This window comes from Triticum urartu, chromosome 7 (assembly GCF_003073215.2).
Source record: "Triticum urartu cultivar G1812 chromosome 7, Tu2.1, whole genome shotgun sequence".
NCBI classification, from domain to species: Eukaryota; Viridiplantae; Streptophyta; class Magnoliopsida; order Poales; family Poaceae; genus Triticum; species Triticum urartu.
The window spans coordinates 477,707,640-477,725,486 of record NC_053028.1 but is presented as its reverse complement, the minus strand read 5'-3'; the positions used below and the strand labels follow the sequence as shown (position 1 = coordinate 477,725,486).

At 53.2% G+C, this 17,847-nt stretch overlaps 1 protein-coding gene across 1 annotated transcript; it reads right to left on the bottom strand.

Annotated features, from left to right (window-relative positions):
• Nucleotides 1-14,231: 14,231 nt before the first annotated feature.
• LOC125523995 (stromal cell-derived factor 2-like protein) lies at nucleotides 14,232-16,439 on the bottom strand. The gene is made up of 2 exons (XM_048689076.1): nucleotides 15,986-16,439; nucleotides 14,232-15,836 (listed from the first exon to the last, which is right to left on the bottom strand). The coding sequence occupies exons 1-2, from the start codon at nucleotides 16,091-16,093 to the stop codon at nucleotides 15,654-15,656; spliced, it is 291 nt and encodes a 96-aa protein (XP_048545033.1). The 5' UTR covers nucleotides 16,094-16,439; the 3' UTR covers nucleotides 14,232-15,653.
• Nucleotides 16,440-17,847: the final 1,408 nt, after the last annotated feature.

Genomic DNA, 17,847 nt, shown 5'->3' with positions numbered 1-17,847 from the left:
AGCGACTGGGGAGATGTGCCCTGGTGACGGTGACTGCCTACACATCGGACCCCACGCGAAGACAAGCGCGCTGTCCCTGACAGACTCGCAACCGCCCAATCCCGCGCCCCCGACGCCCGAGCCACGGCCGGCCACGCCCCAAGCCCAACCCACCATGCAGGAGGCCGCCGTGGGCCTCGTTGCACCCATGCTGACGGGAGCCCAGCATGGCTCCCCACGTCCGACACCGGGGAGGTTTGCGTCGCCGCCAATCACGCTGCGCCGATCTCGCGCACGCCCCTGCACGCCGAGACTTGGACGCTAGGCGAGTTTCTCACAGCCTCAACGAAGCACATTACCGCGGCTTTGCCAACCCCAGGGAAAAAACCGCGCCGCCCGCTGAACTTCACGCCCAGACGTGGTGGATCGGCCACCACCGCCGTCTCGTCGGCCACGCTACCCACTGCTGCCCGCCGCGCGCAAGTTCAGGTCCTCCGCACGCTCGGGATTGTCAGGACCAACCAGAGGATCACCGCTGCCGAGATGAAGGCGTACAACGACATGTTTGCGGCGCCCATCCCGCTCTCGGTGCTCACGGCCATCGCTGCCCTAGTAGACCGAGAGCTACCCGCGGACTTCTCTACCGCGGCTGCTGCGACGGCCACCGCTCGGATGGCTGGCTCGCCATAGGGCTATTGCGATGTCCGTCCCCGTCGATCATGTGCACCCATGGATCACGACATCAAGATAGCTACATGGAATGTGCGTGGCCTTAACGCGCGTGCCCGGTGCTACGCCGTTAGATCGCTGCTTAACACCACCGGAGCCTCTATTGTATGCCTACAAGAAACTAAAATGGCCTTGATGTGCTCGTCCGTTGTCCTCAATGCCCTCGGTTCAGAGTTTGATGACTACACGTACCTCCCGGCGAACGGCACAAGGGGAGGCATCCTGCTCGCGTGGAAGAGCAGGGTCGTGTCGATCACTGACCCCCTGTTCACCACAAACGCCGTCACGGCAAGAGTGGTCGCGGCCAATGGCACGCCATGGTGGATGTCTGTCGTTTACGGCCCCCAAGAGGACGCGGAAAAGATCGCCTTTCTGCAGGAGATACGCGATATACGCGCGGACTGCCCTGGGCCATGGATGCTTTCCGGTGACTTCAACTTGATCCTACGCGATGAAGACAAGAATAACGGCAACCTGAATCGCCGCATGATGGGAAGATTCCGCCGCCTCGTCAACGACCTCACGCTCAAGGAGGTATACCTCAATGGAAGAAGATTCACGTGGTCCAACGAGCAAGCTCCGCCCACCCTGGTGCACCTAGACCGCGTGTTTTGCACCGTGGACTAGGAGGACGCGCATGGTGACTGCCACTTGAGATGCCTCGCCTCCGTCGTGTCCGACCATTGCCCGCTCCTCCTTGACTGCGCACCCACGCATGTAGCGCATCAGAGGTTCCACTTTGAGGATTTCTGGCTGCGGCTTGACAGATTCCACGACACGGTTGCCGCGGCTTGGGGATCGGTGCATGACCCGGACCCTTTCCGGCGTCTCATGCTGCGCCTTCAGAGCACGCCCCGCACACTGACGAGTTGGAGCGCCAAGTCCAAGGGTTGCATTCGTGACAAGATGGCCATCTCCCGCGAGCTCATATCGCGCTTTGACAAAGCCCAGGAAGACCGCACGCTCTCTCCCCCGGAAGATTGGCTGCGGAAACAGCTCAAGATCTCATACTTGGGGCTGGCTTCTCTCGAGCGCACGATCGCGAGGCAACGGGCGTGGATCACCACGCTCAAGGACGGCGATGCTAACACAGCCTTCTTCCACCGGCAATGTTCATTCCGCCGACAGAAGAATCACATATTCCGCCTTGTGGTCGATGGACAAGTGATCACTGATCAGGAGGGAATGGCCCAAGCGGCCTTCACGTACTTTGACGAGCTCCTTGGCTCCTTCGCCGCCCGCAACCACACGCTGGATCTATCGCAGATCATCGAGCCCCACGACCTGACTAACCTCGAGGCACCATTCAGCCCGGAGGAGATTTGGGACGCCGTCAAGCGCCTCCCGGCTCGCAAAGCGCCGGGGCCGGACGGATTTACCGCAGAATTCTTGCGGGCCTGCTGGAGCATCATCAAGCAAGACTTCTTCGACGTCTTCCAGCAGCTCTTTGAGCTGCGCGGTCGTGGATTCAGCAAGCTCAACCAGGCCCTCTTGACACTACTCCCAAAGCGGGCAGACGCGTGCCAACTACGCGACTACCGGCCAATATGCCTCATTCACCTTGTGGCGAAGATCTTCGCGAAGGTGCTATCGCTCCGCCTAGCGCCCAGATTGGGAAACATGGTCAGCCGCAACCAGAACGCTTTCATTCTGGGACGGAGCCTGCACGACAACTTTGTCCTCGTCAAGCAGTCGATGAAGCTGCTGCACCAACTTGGGGTTCCGAAAGTGATGCTCAAGCTAGACCTAACGCGCGCCTTCAACTCCCTATCATGGCCCTTCGTCTTCGAGGCTCTTGGCCACTACGGATTAGGACCTCGCTTCAGGGAGTGGCTCGCGATCTTGCTATCATCTTCGAGCACTCGGATCATGATCAATGGTGAGCCAGGACCGCCAGTTTGGCATCGCTGCGGGCTGCGCCAGGGAGACCCCGTATCTCCGCAGCTCTTCGTGCTCGCCGTGGACATCCTTGGGCGCCTAATCAGCCGCGCCCACGACGCCGGCATATTGCAGCGGCTGCACCCCCGACGAGACATTCCGGCCATATCCCTGTACGCCGACGACGTGATGCTATTCTGCCACGCCATGCAAGGCGACGTGGAGGCCGTCCGCGCGATCCTGGCCATATTCAGTGAAGCTAGCGGCCTCCGAGTGAACTATGCCAAAAGCTCCGCCACTACCTTCAATGGCGACCCCGAGGCAGATGCAACAATTGATCAAGTGGGATGCGCGAAAGCGGAGCTGCCCATTACTTATCTTGGCATCCCCTCTCACGCTACGCCGCCCCTCAGCTGCCCAACTACAACCCCTCGTCGACTCGGTGGCTGCTCGGCTCCCCACATGGAAAGCATGGCTCATGAACAAAACCGGGCGGCTGGCTTTGGTCAAATCGGTGCTCACCGCGATTCCGATACATCAACTGCTCGTGTTCGCGCCACCCAAGAAGACCTTGAGACAGCTCGAAAAGGTCCAGCGCGGCACTTTGTGGGCTGGGCGCGCTGTTGCTAATGGCGGACACTGCCACGTCAACTGGCGACGTGTGTGCCGCCCGCTCGAGTACGGCGGCCTCAGGGTCCAGGACCTGGAGCGTGCTGGCCTCGCACTGCGCCTGCGCTGGATGTGGTTCTCCCACACGGACGACGACCGCGCATGGCGAGGCCTCGACCTCCAGTTTTCTCGCGAGGAGCGCACGTTTCTTCGCATCAACGACCATGGAGCTTGGCGATGGACAGACGGCACTGTTTTGGGATGACCGATGGCTCAACGATCAGTCCGTGCGTGAACTCGCACCCGCACTCTACCAATGCATTCCCAAACGGCGACGCAAGTCAAGAACGGTGGCCGCAGGCCTAGCGGGCAATGCTTGGGCTCGTGACATTCAAGGAGTGATAGGGATCCATGAGATTGGCCAATATCTCAGATTGTGGCAGGCCGTGCAGCACATCAGCCTATCAAACCGGCCTGACTGAATGCTCTGGAGATGGACGGCTAGCGGCACCTATACGGCACGGTCATGCTACGCCGCAACCTTCCATGGATCCATGAAATGCCCCTCCTGGAAGCTTACCTGGAAGAGCTAGGCACCGCGCCGTGTCCATTTCTTTCACTGGTTGGCTAGCCAAGACCGGTGTTGGACGACGGATAGACTCGCCCGTCGCGGCCTACAGTACCATCCACGATGCCTCCTTTGTGATCAGGCCCCAGAGTCAATGTGGCACCTGCTCCTAGAATGCCCATTTACGCGGCAGGTCTGGCACGACTTGCTGGCTTGGGCGAGGATACCTTCTCAACCGCCAAGCAATGAGCCCACCCTCACGGACTGGTGGCAACGAATGAAAGGGCAGACCCCACATGCGCTACGGAAAGGCCTGCAATCTATCGTCATGCTCGTCCCTTGGATGATTTGGAAACAACGCAACGAGTGCGTCTTCGAGAATGCACGCCCCTCGGTTACCGCACTCGTAGATAGGGTTAAGGCCGAAAATGTTGGGCACAAGCTGGCGCTTTGGGTCTCAGGGTAGTCCTCCCCACTAACTGGGATGTCCACTGATAGGTTGCCAATCCATGTAACCACCACCTCCTAGGAGGATTGTATCTTCTCATCTTTTCAATGAAATGAAACGCAAAGAGTCCTTTGCGTTTTCTCAAAGAAAAAAAATTATTGGCATATACAAACTTAAGGTCTGTAAAAATTGTCTATCACTCACTCTCGACATAGTTTGTTCGTTATGTTTATAAAAGGAAAAAATATTGCCTATCTGAATCGACTTTTTACACTTCACATGGAACTCTGGGGAACACATGTATTTAAATTTATATGAACACTGTTAAAACACACAATTTATAAGTAGATGCATTTTGATGCCACACAAAAGATGAATTTGTAACATGATGCAGCACACGCAAGAATGTGGAAATTTTGAGATTAGGGGATGTTTAATTAGAGAGATAATGCATAGAGAATAAAAGGGGATGCTTGGAATTTTAGAAGGTTTTCCCATTAGATGAGAGCTCATGGTTTCTTTTGTTTCTTTGAGAAGTTGTAGAAAAATATTATCCTGTACAATTCCTATGAAGCAAGCGTCCTTATTTTTCGTCCAACCAGCATCTACTGCTCCAAATTATATCTGGAATGATTATCTGTTATTCTTCCAAATGAACCACTTTTTTATCGCTTCCAAAAAATGTAACAATATATTTTCAGAAACTGGTATATTTTATTGTGGTAGCCATTTAGATTTAATTAGTTAATACACTATAATCTGAATTGACAAAATAATTTTCTAGAACTTATAGCTCAAACAAAGATATAGTGTTGTGCACTGTTATATTTAGTCATGATTCATATTGCTTTGAGAAGTAACTAATGTGAATATGATTAAATTACCGTGAGAAACAATTTAGGCATACGTAAGGTATTCTTGGTACATAAGCTTGGTTTTCTCTATCCAACCAGCCACTTCTATAACACTCCGAGCCATTCTAATGATAGATGTTGCGTCAAAGTGTCAAGGTTTCGATCAGGGCCTGGAGTCATGGGCCAGGTCCAATAGGGTGGCTGGGCAAGCGATATTTCTCTTATCTTTTTATTATAGATTTATTTTTTGTTAACATTTTTTAATCTGCTCTTCTGCTTTTCTTCTAAGGTTTGTTATATTGTGGTGGCCTAGTTTTTACATTAATCAGTCAACACCACTATACCTGGCAACAAAAACACTGGCCCTGGCCGCACCACCCTCTGATCCGGCCCTGGCCGGATCCAAAAGTGGCTAGAGTCCCTATCTTGTATCCCGAGTAATCATATTAGGTTGATTCCAGATTTGGATGTTGCAGAGTCCACTTTGTACATGCTTCAGTTGGCTTGACAGCTAAGTTATCCCTACTACATAAAGGGCTTCACCCTCGATCAACAACCCTATCAGAATTCTCAAGTATTACTTTCTAGCAGGCCAATGGTAATTAGAGTATGTTCCAACAACATGCATCAATTTACTCTTAGCAAATATTATGCTCAAACTTCATATGCCAAATTCCAATACATTACTAAAATGTGCACTGAACAAGCTTCATATGCCTTGAAAATGGCCAATAATCTCCTAGGCAGTACCAGTTCTAGTGTAGAAGTATGTGGCCAAACAAATGAAAGAAGTAAGGTGAAATGTGCTACAAGATAAAAAAATTCACAAGTTAGCTTCAGAGGTAAGTGTACATTAACCACCCCACCCACACCCTCACCCATGGAACTATGTCCAGAGTAAAATCCCGAGTCAGCATCATCCAATTTTGAAAAGTTGAAATCCAACAAATTCCATAAAATATTAAAAAAACAAGGGAACGATTTTGTACAAAATGAAAACATTGTGTGAAAAATAATAGGAATGAGGAACAGATAAAAAAATAAAGGAAAAAGGAAAAGTTCAGAAAAGGTGGGGAAATCATAATATGGAAAATCTACAAGATCACTAAAATATATAAAAATATAGTCATATAAGGCTAGTTACATACGTAAACAAAAAAAAACTAGTTCCATTGTACTAATATTCCCTTCTATATTATCAGATTTATATTTTTGGATCATTTTCCCCCTTTATCTGAAGTTCTCGTATTCCTTTGTTTACTGATTTGTTAAAATTCTTACTCTAATTTTGCAGATTGGCAGAAGGGTGTTTGTTATGACCAGCATATTAGGGGCTTAGCCCAGTGGGTTATGGCCCAAGTATCTTAATCATTATTAGGGGCTTAGCCCAATTATCTATCGTATTAGGATCGTTTGCTTAGGAGTCAAGTAAACCTCTCTATATAAGAAGAAGAGATGTATCAATCTAATCAAGCAAGAAGCAATCAATATTTGCTCGGCTTCCCTTAGGGAGCCGGGAGACCTAAACCCTAGCTGCCTCTTGCGTCCGCCGCCATTGCACCAGCCGCAAGGACGGCACCCAACCGCCGGCCACCGCATAATCTCCTCCGACCTCCTCCCCCCTTCCCTTACAGGCTACGCCCTAGACCGGCTAGAACCCTAGTTTCTACCAATTTGGTATCCTGAGACTGTGGTCCGATCATGTCTTCGTCAACACCATCGCCGCCGCTGCCCGTCTCCGCCTTCGCGGCGATGACCACCGCGCCGATGACGTTCCGCCCCGATGACCACCGCCGGGGCCTCCACACTATCGGGCCCGGTCACCACCGCGGGCTCCTCACCGCCCCCGGCACCCATCATGTCCGCGCCGCTGACAACCTCCGTCTTCATGCCGGAGGAGATGACTAGCACCCTGCGGGACCTCGTGACGGCCGTCCAGGGCATCTCCCTGTACTTGGTCGGGCCGCACACCACCCCGCCGGCTGCGGCCCCCGCCTACAGCCACCCAGCGACGCCCCTGCTGCCGGTCCAGGCGGGCTACACCGGCGGGCCCCCGCCGCTGCTGCACCTGCCCTGGTACTCGGTACCCGCGGCGATCGCCGGGGCCCATCCGTCGCTCCAGCCGCCGCCCGCCCGCCGCCGTCCTGGCCGCAGTGGCCCGCGCCGGTTCTCGCGGCGCCACCGCCTGCCCGCCCCAGCGCCGCACTGGCGCCGGCCCCAGCCGCGCCGCCCGCGCCGGTCCAGCTCCCACGCCGCCGCCCAGCTCCGGACTGGGCCAGTCCACACCGGGAGGACTTCTCGATCCAGCAGGTCCGGTTTCCGCCATCACCGTCCCCGATCCCGGCCTGGCTAACCGGGACGTCGCCACCGCCAGTTTACACAGAGGCCGGGGACCCACCGGTACCCACGCTGCAGTCTGGGGCCTCGTCCGGCTCCGAGGGCCTACGACGGCCTCCCCACCGTTGACCGGGCGCCGTCAACATCACTGCTCCGCACCGCCGAGCGGGTCGGCCATGGCACGCCGGCCCAGACGCCGCACGGTTCGCCAAGATCGATTTCGCCACTTATGACGGCACGGAGGACCCGCTTAACTGGCTCAACCAGTGTGAGCATTTTTCGTGGCCAGCGCACGCTCGCGTCGGAGCGCACTTGGCTGGCATCCTACCACCTCCGCGGTGCAGCCCAGACCTGGTACTATGCCCTCGAGCAGGACGAGGGCAGCATGCCCCCTTGGGAGCGCTTCCGCGAGCTCTGCCTCCTTCGCTTTGGGCCTCCGTTCGCGGGAGCCGCCTGGCAGAGCTCGGCCGCCTTCCCACCTCCAAGTGCAGGACTTCGCCGACCGTTTCCAGGCCCTGGCATGCCATGCGTCGGGCGTGAGCGGCGCACCAGCGGGCCGACCTCTTTGTCGGTGGACTTCCGGATCACATCCGCGTGGACGTGGAGCTTCGGTGGCATCCCAGCAGGATCACCGTCCCGGACCGCTGGGTCGCTACCCTGGCCAGATCCCGCTCAGGGTCGGCCTGCTCAGGCTTCCGCGGCACCCCTCGTCGCGACCGCGGCGCGCCCGTTCCGCCGGCTCACCTCGGTCGAGCTACTCGAGCGTCGCCGCCAAGGGTTGTGCTTCAACTGTGACGAGCCCTACACGCCCGGCCACGCCTGCCCGCGACTCTTCTACCTGCTGGAGGTTGCAGACTACATATGATGGAGTTTGGGGGGGGGGAAAAAGGACGCCTGAGTTTATAATAAAAATGATGTGTGTCTTATGGTTAGAAAAATAACATCTTGAATCTACGACGACGCGTAGACAAGTATATGTATATATGTATCATGTGCTCTTGTCTATGTAATTCACACTGTATTGTTTCCAGTTAATCACAGAAGCTCGCCGCCGACCTGGCCGCCCCAGCTGTCGCGAAGGTGTTTGACGCTGGTTGATCACCTCGAGGAGTTCAGCAAGCGCTTCCCCACCTTACAGCTCGAGGACGAGCTGTTTGTGCAGGCGGGGAGAAGTGTTATGACCAGCATATTAGGGGCTTAGCCAAGTGGGTTATGCCCAAGTATCTTAATCATTATTAGGGGCTTAGCCCAATTATCTTATCGTATTAGGATCGTTTGCTTAGGAGTCAAGTAAACCTCTCTATATAAGGAGAGGAGATGTATCAATCTAATCAAGCAAGAAGCAATCAATATTTGCTCGGCTTCCCTTAAGAAGCCAGGAGACCTAAACCCTAGCTACCTCTTGTGTCCGCCGCCGTTGCACCAGCCGCAAGGACGGCGCCCAGCCGCCGGCCGCCGCAGAATCTCCTCCGACCTCCGACCTCCTTCCCTTACAGGCTATGCCCTAGACCGGCTAGAACCCTAGTTTCTACCAATTTGGTATCCTGAGACTGTGGTCCGATCATGTCTTCGTCAACACCATCGCCGCCGCTGCCCGTCTCCGCCTTCGCGGCGATGACCACCGCGCCGATGACGTCCGCCCCGATGACCACCGCCGGGGCCTCCACACTATCGGGCCCGGTCACCACCGCGGGCTCCTCACCGCCCCCGGCACCCATCATGTCCGCGCCGCTGACAACCTCCGTCTTCATGCCGGAGGAGATGACTAGCACCCTGCGGGACCTCGTGACGGCCGTCCAGGGCATCTCCCTGTACTTGGTCGGGCCGCACACCACCCCGCCGGCTGCGGCCCCCGCCTACAGCCACCCAGCGACGCCCCTGCTGCCGTTCCAGGCGGGCTACACCGGCGGGCCCCCGCCGCTGCTGCACCTGCCCTGGTACTCGGTACCCGCGCGATCGCCAGGGGCCCATCCGTCGCTCCAGCCCGCCCGCCCGCCCCAGCGCCGTCCTGGCCGCAGTGGCCTGCGCCGGTTCTCGCGGCGCCACCCACGCCTCCCGTGCCCGCCCCAGCGCCGCAGTGGCCGCACTAGCCAGCGTCGGCCCCAGCCGCGCCAACCACGCCGCCCGCGCCGGTCCAGCTCCCACCGCCGCCGCCCAGCTCCGGACTGGGCCAGTCCACACCGGAGGACTTCCGATCCAGGAGATCCGTTTCCGCCGTCACCGTCCCCGATCCCGGCCTGGCTAACCGGGACGTCGCCACCGCCAGTTTACAGAGGCCGGGGACCCACCGGTACCCACGCTGCAGTCTGGGGCCTCGTCCGGCTCCGCGAGGGCCTACGACGGCCTCCCCACCGTTGACCGGGCGTCGTCAACATCACTGCTCCGCACCGCCGAGCGGGTCGGCCATGGCGCGCCGGCCCAGACGCCGCCATGGTTCGCCAAGATCGATTTCGCCACTTATGACGGCACGGAGGACCCGCTTAACTGGCTTAACCAGTGTGAGCAATTTTTCTGTGGCCAGCGCACGCTCGCGTCGGAGCGCACTTGGCTGGCATCCTACCACCTCCGCGGTGCAGCCCAGACCTGGTACTATGCCCTCGAGCAGGACGAGGGCAGCATGCCCCCTTGGGAGCGCTTTCGCGAGCTCTGCCTCCTTCGCTTTGGGCCTCCGATTCGCGGGAGCCGCCTGGCAGAGCTCGGCCGCCTTCCCTTTACCTCCAAAGTGCAGGACTTCGCCGACCGTTTCCAGGCCCTGGCATACCATGCGTCGGGCGTGACGCCGCACCAGCGGGCCGACCTCTTTGTCGGTGGACTTCCGGATCACATCCGCGTGGACGTGGAGCTTCGGGGACCCCAGGATCTCTAGTCGGCCATGTACTACGCCCGCGCGTTCGAACGTCGCGCGGTGGCCATCCAGCAGGAATCACCGTCCCGGACCGCTGGGTCGCTACCCTGGCTAGATCCTGCTCAGGGTCGGCCTGCTCAGGCTTCCACCGCACCCCTCGTCGCGACCGCGGCGCGCCCGTTCCGCCGGCTCACCTTGGTCGAGCTACTCGAGCGTCGCCGCCAAGGGCTGTGCTTCAACTATGACGAGCCCTACACGCTCAACCACGCCTGCCCGCGACTCTTCTACCTGGAGGTTGCAGACTACATTCCGGAGGACGCCGTCGCCGCCGACCTTGCCGCCCCAGCTGTTGCGAAGGTGTTTGACGCTGGTTGATCACCTCGAGGAGTTCAACAAGCGCTTTCCCACCTTACAGCTCGAGGACGAGCTGTTTGTGGAGGCGGGGAGAAGTGTTATGACCAGCATATTAGGGGCTTAGCCCAATTATCTTATCGTATTAGGATCGTTTGCTTAGGAGCCAAGTAAACCTCTCTATATAAGGAGAGGACATGTATCAATCTAATCAAGCAAGAAGCAATCAATATTTGCTCGGCTTCCCTTAGGGAGTCAGGAGACCTAAACCCTAGCTGCCTCTTGCGTCCGCCGCCGTTACACCAGCCGCAAGGACGGCGCCCAGCCGCCGCGCAATCTCCTCCTCCCTCCTTCCCTTACAGGCTACGCCCTAGACCGGGTAGAACCCTAGTTTCTACCAGTGTTCCAGGATGCGAGCAGGGCTTAGAGTTGCTCGGTAATCAGCTTGAGCTGCTGAATGATGGTCGTCTGCTTGTCGTCGCCGTGTGCCATGGTAGAGTAGTGGTTAGCTCATGGATCAATACGTTATGGGCTAGTTTTCGATGGAGTTCATGTGGAGAGCAAAGAAGGTTGTACATCACAGGTCTCGACCTGATGGGGTAACGTGATAACTTGTGCTCACCTTCGTGCGTTAGGAGAGGCAGAAGCTGAGTCTGCTTTGGGGAAGGCATTTGTACACATGGGCTGCCTCTTATATTAGGCTAGAGCCGAACTAACCTAGGAAACAATAGTTGACTAAGATAGTTTGTATCCTACAGGGGTATTGCATACTTATTTTAAACTATTGTTTCCTAACCTTCAGTAAGGACTCTAGACCAACTCTCACCTGGACGCTATTTACTGCCTAGGCTTCTGGTTTACTGCTGCTGATCCTAATGCACTACCTGCTACATCTGGAATAGAACTGCTGCTGCCATCAATTTTCTTGCGGCACCTCTGGTATGTGTGGGCCCCAAAAGGAGTCCACAACAACTTATCTCTTAGCTTTACCTCCAACACAAGTTTGCTCATGCAAGGATGCAATTCTTGAACATGACCAACCTGCCATAGCCTTAATATAGATTTATGCAGTGACTGGCTGGAAAATGAAACTGAAACAACTTAAAAGTAATGTTGTGTTTCAAAATGTTCGCATTATGTTTGGGGTAGGGCTGCGCTGATCATTTTTCTTCCATTTCGTTAATGTTAATCTTTCTTACTAGTTACGACGAGTACCCTAAGCTGGTTTGTTTAGCCTACACAGCTACGCACTCTTAGCCCAAAGCATATACTGCCTCCATTCACTTCTAACTACGGAAGCTTAAGGGAACTTTTGGCACTTTTGAACAAGTGAATGCAATATATTATTGAATACTTAGATTGTCCGTTTGTAAACAATCTCAGAGCCTTCTTCACAAAAATATTTAAACAATAGTGTACTTTGTGCAGATATGCTCTCAGCTAGACAAAAGAGAAGGTCCATGTCAGTTGGTCACGTACCGCATTTGAGGTATGGAGTACGAACATGCTTTATTTTAGTTCATTTTATAAATGTTCATGGGTTATATCTACACTTTATTACATAATCCGTAATCAAACTGTCAACTTCAAAAGGAATTTTAAAATTATTTACTTAGGGCCCGTTTGGAACTCCTCCAGCTCCGCTCCGCCAATTCCGTGCACGGAGCAGAGTCGAACGCTGCAGCTGCAAAAGCAGCTCCACGAAACTATGTTGGGCCGTAGTGCAAATCGGAGAAGTTGGGGAAGCTTGGAAGTTGCAGCGGGATCCTAAAAAACACGGAGTTGGCCTAAATTACAACCCACTGCCACCGGTAAGTGGAAAAATGGCATGTTCTTCAGAGTCGGGAAAATTTCGCATATCTGCCACCAAACAGGTGATGCCGGTCACCAAAGAAGCTGGCATCAATGATGTGAAGCAAGAACTGAGGATTTGATGAGGCAGTGTGAGTTTTAAACAGGCAATTAATAAGCTTAGCTCTACGCGAGAAACCATGTCAAAGATAGACTGTTCACATGCATGCAAGTAAGTGCTGGACAGATTCTATGAGCGATACATGTAAATCAGCAATAACTAACAGTCGCAGAAAGAATGGAGTTACAAAATGAATGAATGTGCAAAAAAGGACAGAAAGCAGGGGTGGAGCTACTTGGAGCTAGGGTCAAATTTTATTTTAGTAGTGATTAGGTGCTGTTCCAACGGTTAGGCACGAAGGAAGGCGAAAGGGACATCTATAAGATGGCCAAGATCCGAGAGAGGAAGACGAGGGATATTGGCCAAGTCAAATGCATCAAGGACAGAGCAGGCCAACTCTTGGTGAAGGACGAGGAGATTAAGCATAGATGGCGGGAGTACTTCGACAAGCTGTTCAATGGGGAGAATGAGAGTTCTACCATTGAACCGGATGACTCCTTTGATGAGACCAGCATGTGTTTTGTGCGGCGAATCCAGGAGTCTGAGGTCAAGGAGGGTTTAGAACGGATGAAACGAGGCAAGGCGATGGGCCCTGATTGTATCCCCATTGAGATGTGGAAAGGCCTCGGGGACATAGTGATAGTATGGCTAACCAAGCTTTTCAGCCTCATTTTTCGGGCAAACAAGATGCCAGAAGAATGGAGACGGAGTGTATTAGTACCAACCTTCAAGAACAAGGGGGATGTTCAGAGTTGTACTAATTACCGTGGAATTAAGCTGATGAGCCATACAATGAAGCTATGGGAGAGAGTCCTTGAGCACCGCTTAAGAAGAATGACAAGCGTGACCAAAAATCAGTTTGGTTTCATGCCTGGGAGGTCGACCATGGAAGCCATTTTCTTGGTACGACAACTTATGGAGAGATACAGGGAGCAAAAGAAGGACTTGCATATGGTGTTCATTGACTTGGAGAAGGCCTATGATAAGATACCACGGAATGTCATGTGGTGGGACTTGGAGAAACACAAAGTCCCAGCAAAGTACATTACCCTCATCAAGGACATGTACGATAATGTTGTGACAAGTGTTCGAACAAGTGATGTCGACACTGATGACTTCCCGATTAAGATAGGACTGCATCAGGGGTCAGCTTTGAGCCCTTATATTTTTGCCTTGGTGATGGATGAGGTCACAAGGGATATACAAGGAGATATTCCATGGTGTATGCTCTTTGCAGATGATGTGGCGCTAGTTGACGATAGTCGGACGGGGGCAAATAGGAAGTTATGGAGAGAAATCTTGGAATTGAAAGGGTTTAGGCTTAGTAGAACTAAAACCGAGTACATGATGTGCGGTTTCAGTATTACTAGGTGTGAGGAGGAGGTTAGCCTTGATGGTCAGGTGGTACCTCAGAAGGACACCTTTCGATATTTGGGGTCAATGCTGCAGGAGGATGGGGGTATTGATGAAGATGTGAACCATCGAATCAAAGCCGGATGGATGAAGTGGCGCCAAGCTTCTTGCATTCTCTGTGACAAGAGAGTGCCACAAAAGCTAAAAGGCAAGTTCTACAGTACGACTGTTCGACCCGCAATGTTGTATGGCGCTGAGTGTTGGCCGACTAAAAGGCGACATGTTCAACAGTTAGGTGTGGCGAAGATGCGTATGTTGAGATGGATGTGTGGCCACACGAGGAAGGATCAAGTTCGGAATGATGATATACGAGATGGAGTTGGGGTAGCACCAATTGAAGAGAAGCTTGTCCAACATCGTCTGAGATGGTTTGGGCATATTCAGTGCAGGCCCTCGGAAGCTCCAGTGCATAGCGGACGGCTAAAGCATGCAGAGAATGTCAAGGGAGGTCGGGGTAGACCGAATTTGACATGGGAGGAGTCCGTTAAGAGAGACCTGAAGGATTAGAGTATCACCAAAGAACTAGCTATGGACAGGGGTGCGTGAAAGCCTGCTATCCATGTGCCAGAGCCATGAGTTGGTCGCGAGATCTTATGGGTTTCGCCTCTAGCCTACCCCAACTTGTTTGGGACTATAGGTGTTGTTGTTTGCCTGAGCACCAGGTTAAACTGACAACGGTGCATCAGGTCGGAGAGACGAACACGCAGAAGCCTTGTTTTGGGCATGGCATTATGGGCTGCAGCCTTTTGGTAGGGTTTGCTGTGGCTGGGCATCAAGCCGTCAACCAAGAGATGGAAGTGCAGGAGCTGGAGAGCAACAAATCGATCTTTCGTCCCCTTGATCGATCAAGCATGCCGTCACACAAACAGGCGACTGGTCAATGGACCACAACGGACGGCCGATGTTGTGCCCCTTCCTCCAGCTGCCCAGCTCAAGGTATCATATGTAGATGTCCTAAATCCCAATTCTCGGGTTATGAAGTGCAAATCGTCCTTCCTGACTATCTCAGTTCTTTATTTTTAATTCTCAAGATTTCAGTTTATTAATCTATGTCAAATGTGCATAGGCCCGGCACACGGCAGAGCCTATGCCAGCCCCACAAGACAGGGAGAAGACGGCCGACACTGCGCTGATCTATCAACACCGCGACCAAGCAGCTCTAGCGCGGTACCTTTTATTTTCCATTGTTAGTATTTGGTAATAATTGTTCATTCTCAGTTCTTGCCATTATTTGTCTAAGGTATTGCCAATAGATTAAACCTAATTCAGATAATAGGAGTTTTGGCAAAATGTGGGGCATTGGCTATGGGTTTTACTCCTAATTAGGGTATTACTTCGTTCAGCTGAGTGATTTTCCAAGTATTAATTTGGAAACGCATAACATCATTTCCAAGTAAATTAATAAAGCATTTTGATTTGTATTTTTTTTGTATGTATACATCTTCTGCTATTATGTCAGATAATCCATGCTAGGAGTTACAGAACACATTTATCTAGCACACTTTTGCGTAAAAAATTAAAACCATGTTAAAGCGGTGCATCAGGGTGAATTTTCCAGCTCCACCCCTGACAGAAAGGACAAGTAACTGAGCAAACCAGATTGAAACACTCGCATGCTAAATAGCCTAGAATGATCTTTCCATTCCAGGTTAACAGCATCGTGTTGGAAGTCGGGAAAAAATGTAAATCGATTAATAAACACATAATTTTCTACGGCCTCGCGCCTTAGTTCAATTCAGTTTTGTTTGGTGCAGCGCTAGAGAGATACATACCCAGTAGCTGTTAGCGTCATCCACATTGGGGAAGCTGGTGACCGATTGCTGGCCGCTACCAGATCCATACGGCACGTCGTGGGAATGCAGCCGAAACTTGGTCCTCTCATGCATCAACTTGATCACTGATCCGTAGGAAATCTAACAAGGAATTGGAGAAACAATCGCGTCACTGATCCGATCCATAGTGGTCCCAGTTCCAAACACAGAACGCTAATCAGCTTAACGCCCTAACCCGGCCATCCCAAATCGCAACCTTACCAGGAGGGAGGCGGAAATGAATTACCCACCTCGACAGCGGTGTCCGGGTCGGCGGCATAGGACTGCGACGGCGACGCCTCGGGGAGGTCGAGGCCGAGGTAGAGCACAAGCGCGAGCGCGAACGACGCGGCGGCCATCGCGAGCAGCAGAGCCAGGAACCAGGTTCTCTGCCAGAACGGCACCGCCTCCTCCTCCTCCTCCCGCTCGCCGCGGCGCCTTATCCGCTCGCGCGCGAGGGCGCCGGCGAGGCTGGTGGTCGCTGCCTCCGACGGCTTCGCCTCGGCGGAGGCGGGCTTGCGGCGGGAGAGGACCGGCGCCTGGGGTGTGGACGGCGCCACCGCGGCGGTGTCGACGGGGCAGCGAAGGGAAGCTTCTAGAAGGTTCGCGCGTACGCCACTGCTTCGCCGCGGTGAACTCAGGTCGCAAGGAGCAGGCGAATTGCGCGCCGTTTGTATTTGTGATGAGTGCTTGTTTTTCGTTTACTTTTCTGCTTGGAGGACCAGAGAGGGAGCTCCGGTAGTCCGGTTTCTCGCCGCCACGTCATGGCAGGGGGTACCCGGCGAATGGGAGGCGTCAGCGTGGCAGTTATGGTGATATGGCGAAACGCCATTGGTTCAATAATCTGCTCCTCGTGGCAACGGCTTTTGTGGAGGAGGCAGGGGTTTGAGTCGACTCTGCTGGTCTGCTCTGCCGGTCAACATACGGTCTGCTTTTGGTGGATCGGAGGGCTATCGTCCCGTTTCGCTCTTCTTTATTTCGCCTTTTTTTTCATGTTTATATTAGAGCATGTACAATGAAAACATATGAATACATATGTCTCATGATAAAAAGTAATTTGAGTCATCTATATTAATTTTTTCTCTCCAAAGCAACTTCAATGGGGCGACTCATTTCGTCCGCACATGTTCGTTTGGATCCGCGCGGACAAAAATGACGGCCCAACGCAAAGACCCATTTTTTTTGCGTCCGCTTTGTGTCTATGCGGATCCATTTTCATCCCAAATTTGAGACTGAAATGGGTCCGAAGCGGACACAAAGCGGGCGCTTTTGGTGGCTTCTTCGTCCGGCTGCGTCCGCTGCACATGCATGCTGGCCCATCTGTCATCCAACAAAAGAGTCCACTCATCCATCTCATCCCTTTCTCTCTCCTCCTTTCCTCTTTGTCGCCGCCCACGACGGCGCGGGCACAGAGCACGTCGCAGTTTCGATGCAGCTGGGTTGTAACACCCACGATGCGGCTATATCTCCCACGTGTCGGAGCACGACTTAGAGGCATAACCGCATATTAGGTGTGACGTCCTCGATTCAATCATACACACAAATGTGTACGATCAAGATCAAGGACTCACGGGAGATATCACAACACAATTCTAGACACAAATCAAAATAATACAAGCTTTATATTACAAGTCAGGGGCCTCGAGGGCTCGAATACATAAGCTCGAATACACAAGAGTCAGCGGAAGCAACAATATTTGAGTACATACATAAGTTAGACAAGATTGCCTTAAGAAGGCTAGCACAAAAGCAACAACGAACGAAAAGGCAAGACCTCCTCCTGGGAGCCTCCTAACTACTCCTAGTCGTCTGCGGTCTTCACGTAGTAGTAAGCATCCTCCGGGTAGTAGTAGTCACCAGTGGCGTCGTCTAGCTCCTGGGATCCGTCATCTGGTCGCAACAATCGGGTATGGGGAAAAAGGAGTAGCAAAGCAACCATGAGTACTCATCCAAAGTACTCGCAAGACTTATATCAGATCTAAACTAAGTATGCATCTGTGTCAAAGGAATGGGTCGTATCTGTGGACTAAACTGCAGAATGCCAGAAGAGAAGGGGAAAGCCTAGCCTATCGAAGACTAGCATCTTCTGGAAACCACCATCTTGCAGCAACAA

Excerpts from the sequence above, each read along its gene's own strand:
- LOC125523995 (XM_048689076.1), bottom strand. The coding sequence starts at position 16,093 with ATGGCCGCCGCGTCGTTCGCGCTCGCGCTTGTGCTCTACCTCGGCCTC. Across the intron at positions 15,837-15,985 it reads ACCCGGACACCGCTGTCGAG|ATTTCCTACGGATCAGTGAT; the intron begins GTGGGTAATTCA and ends ATTCCTTGTTAG.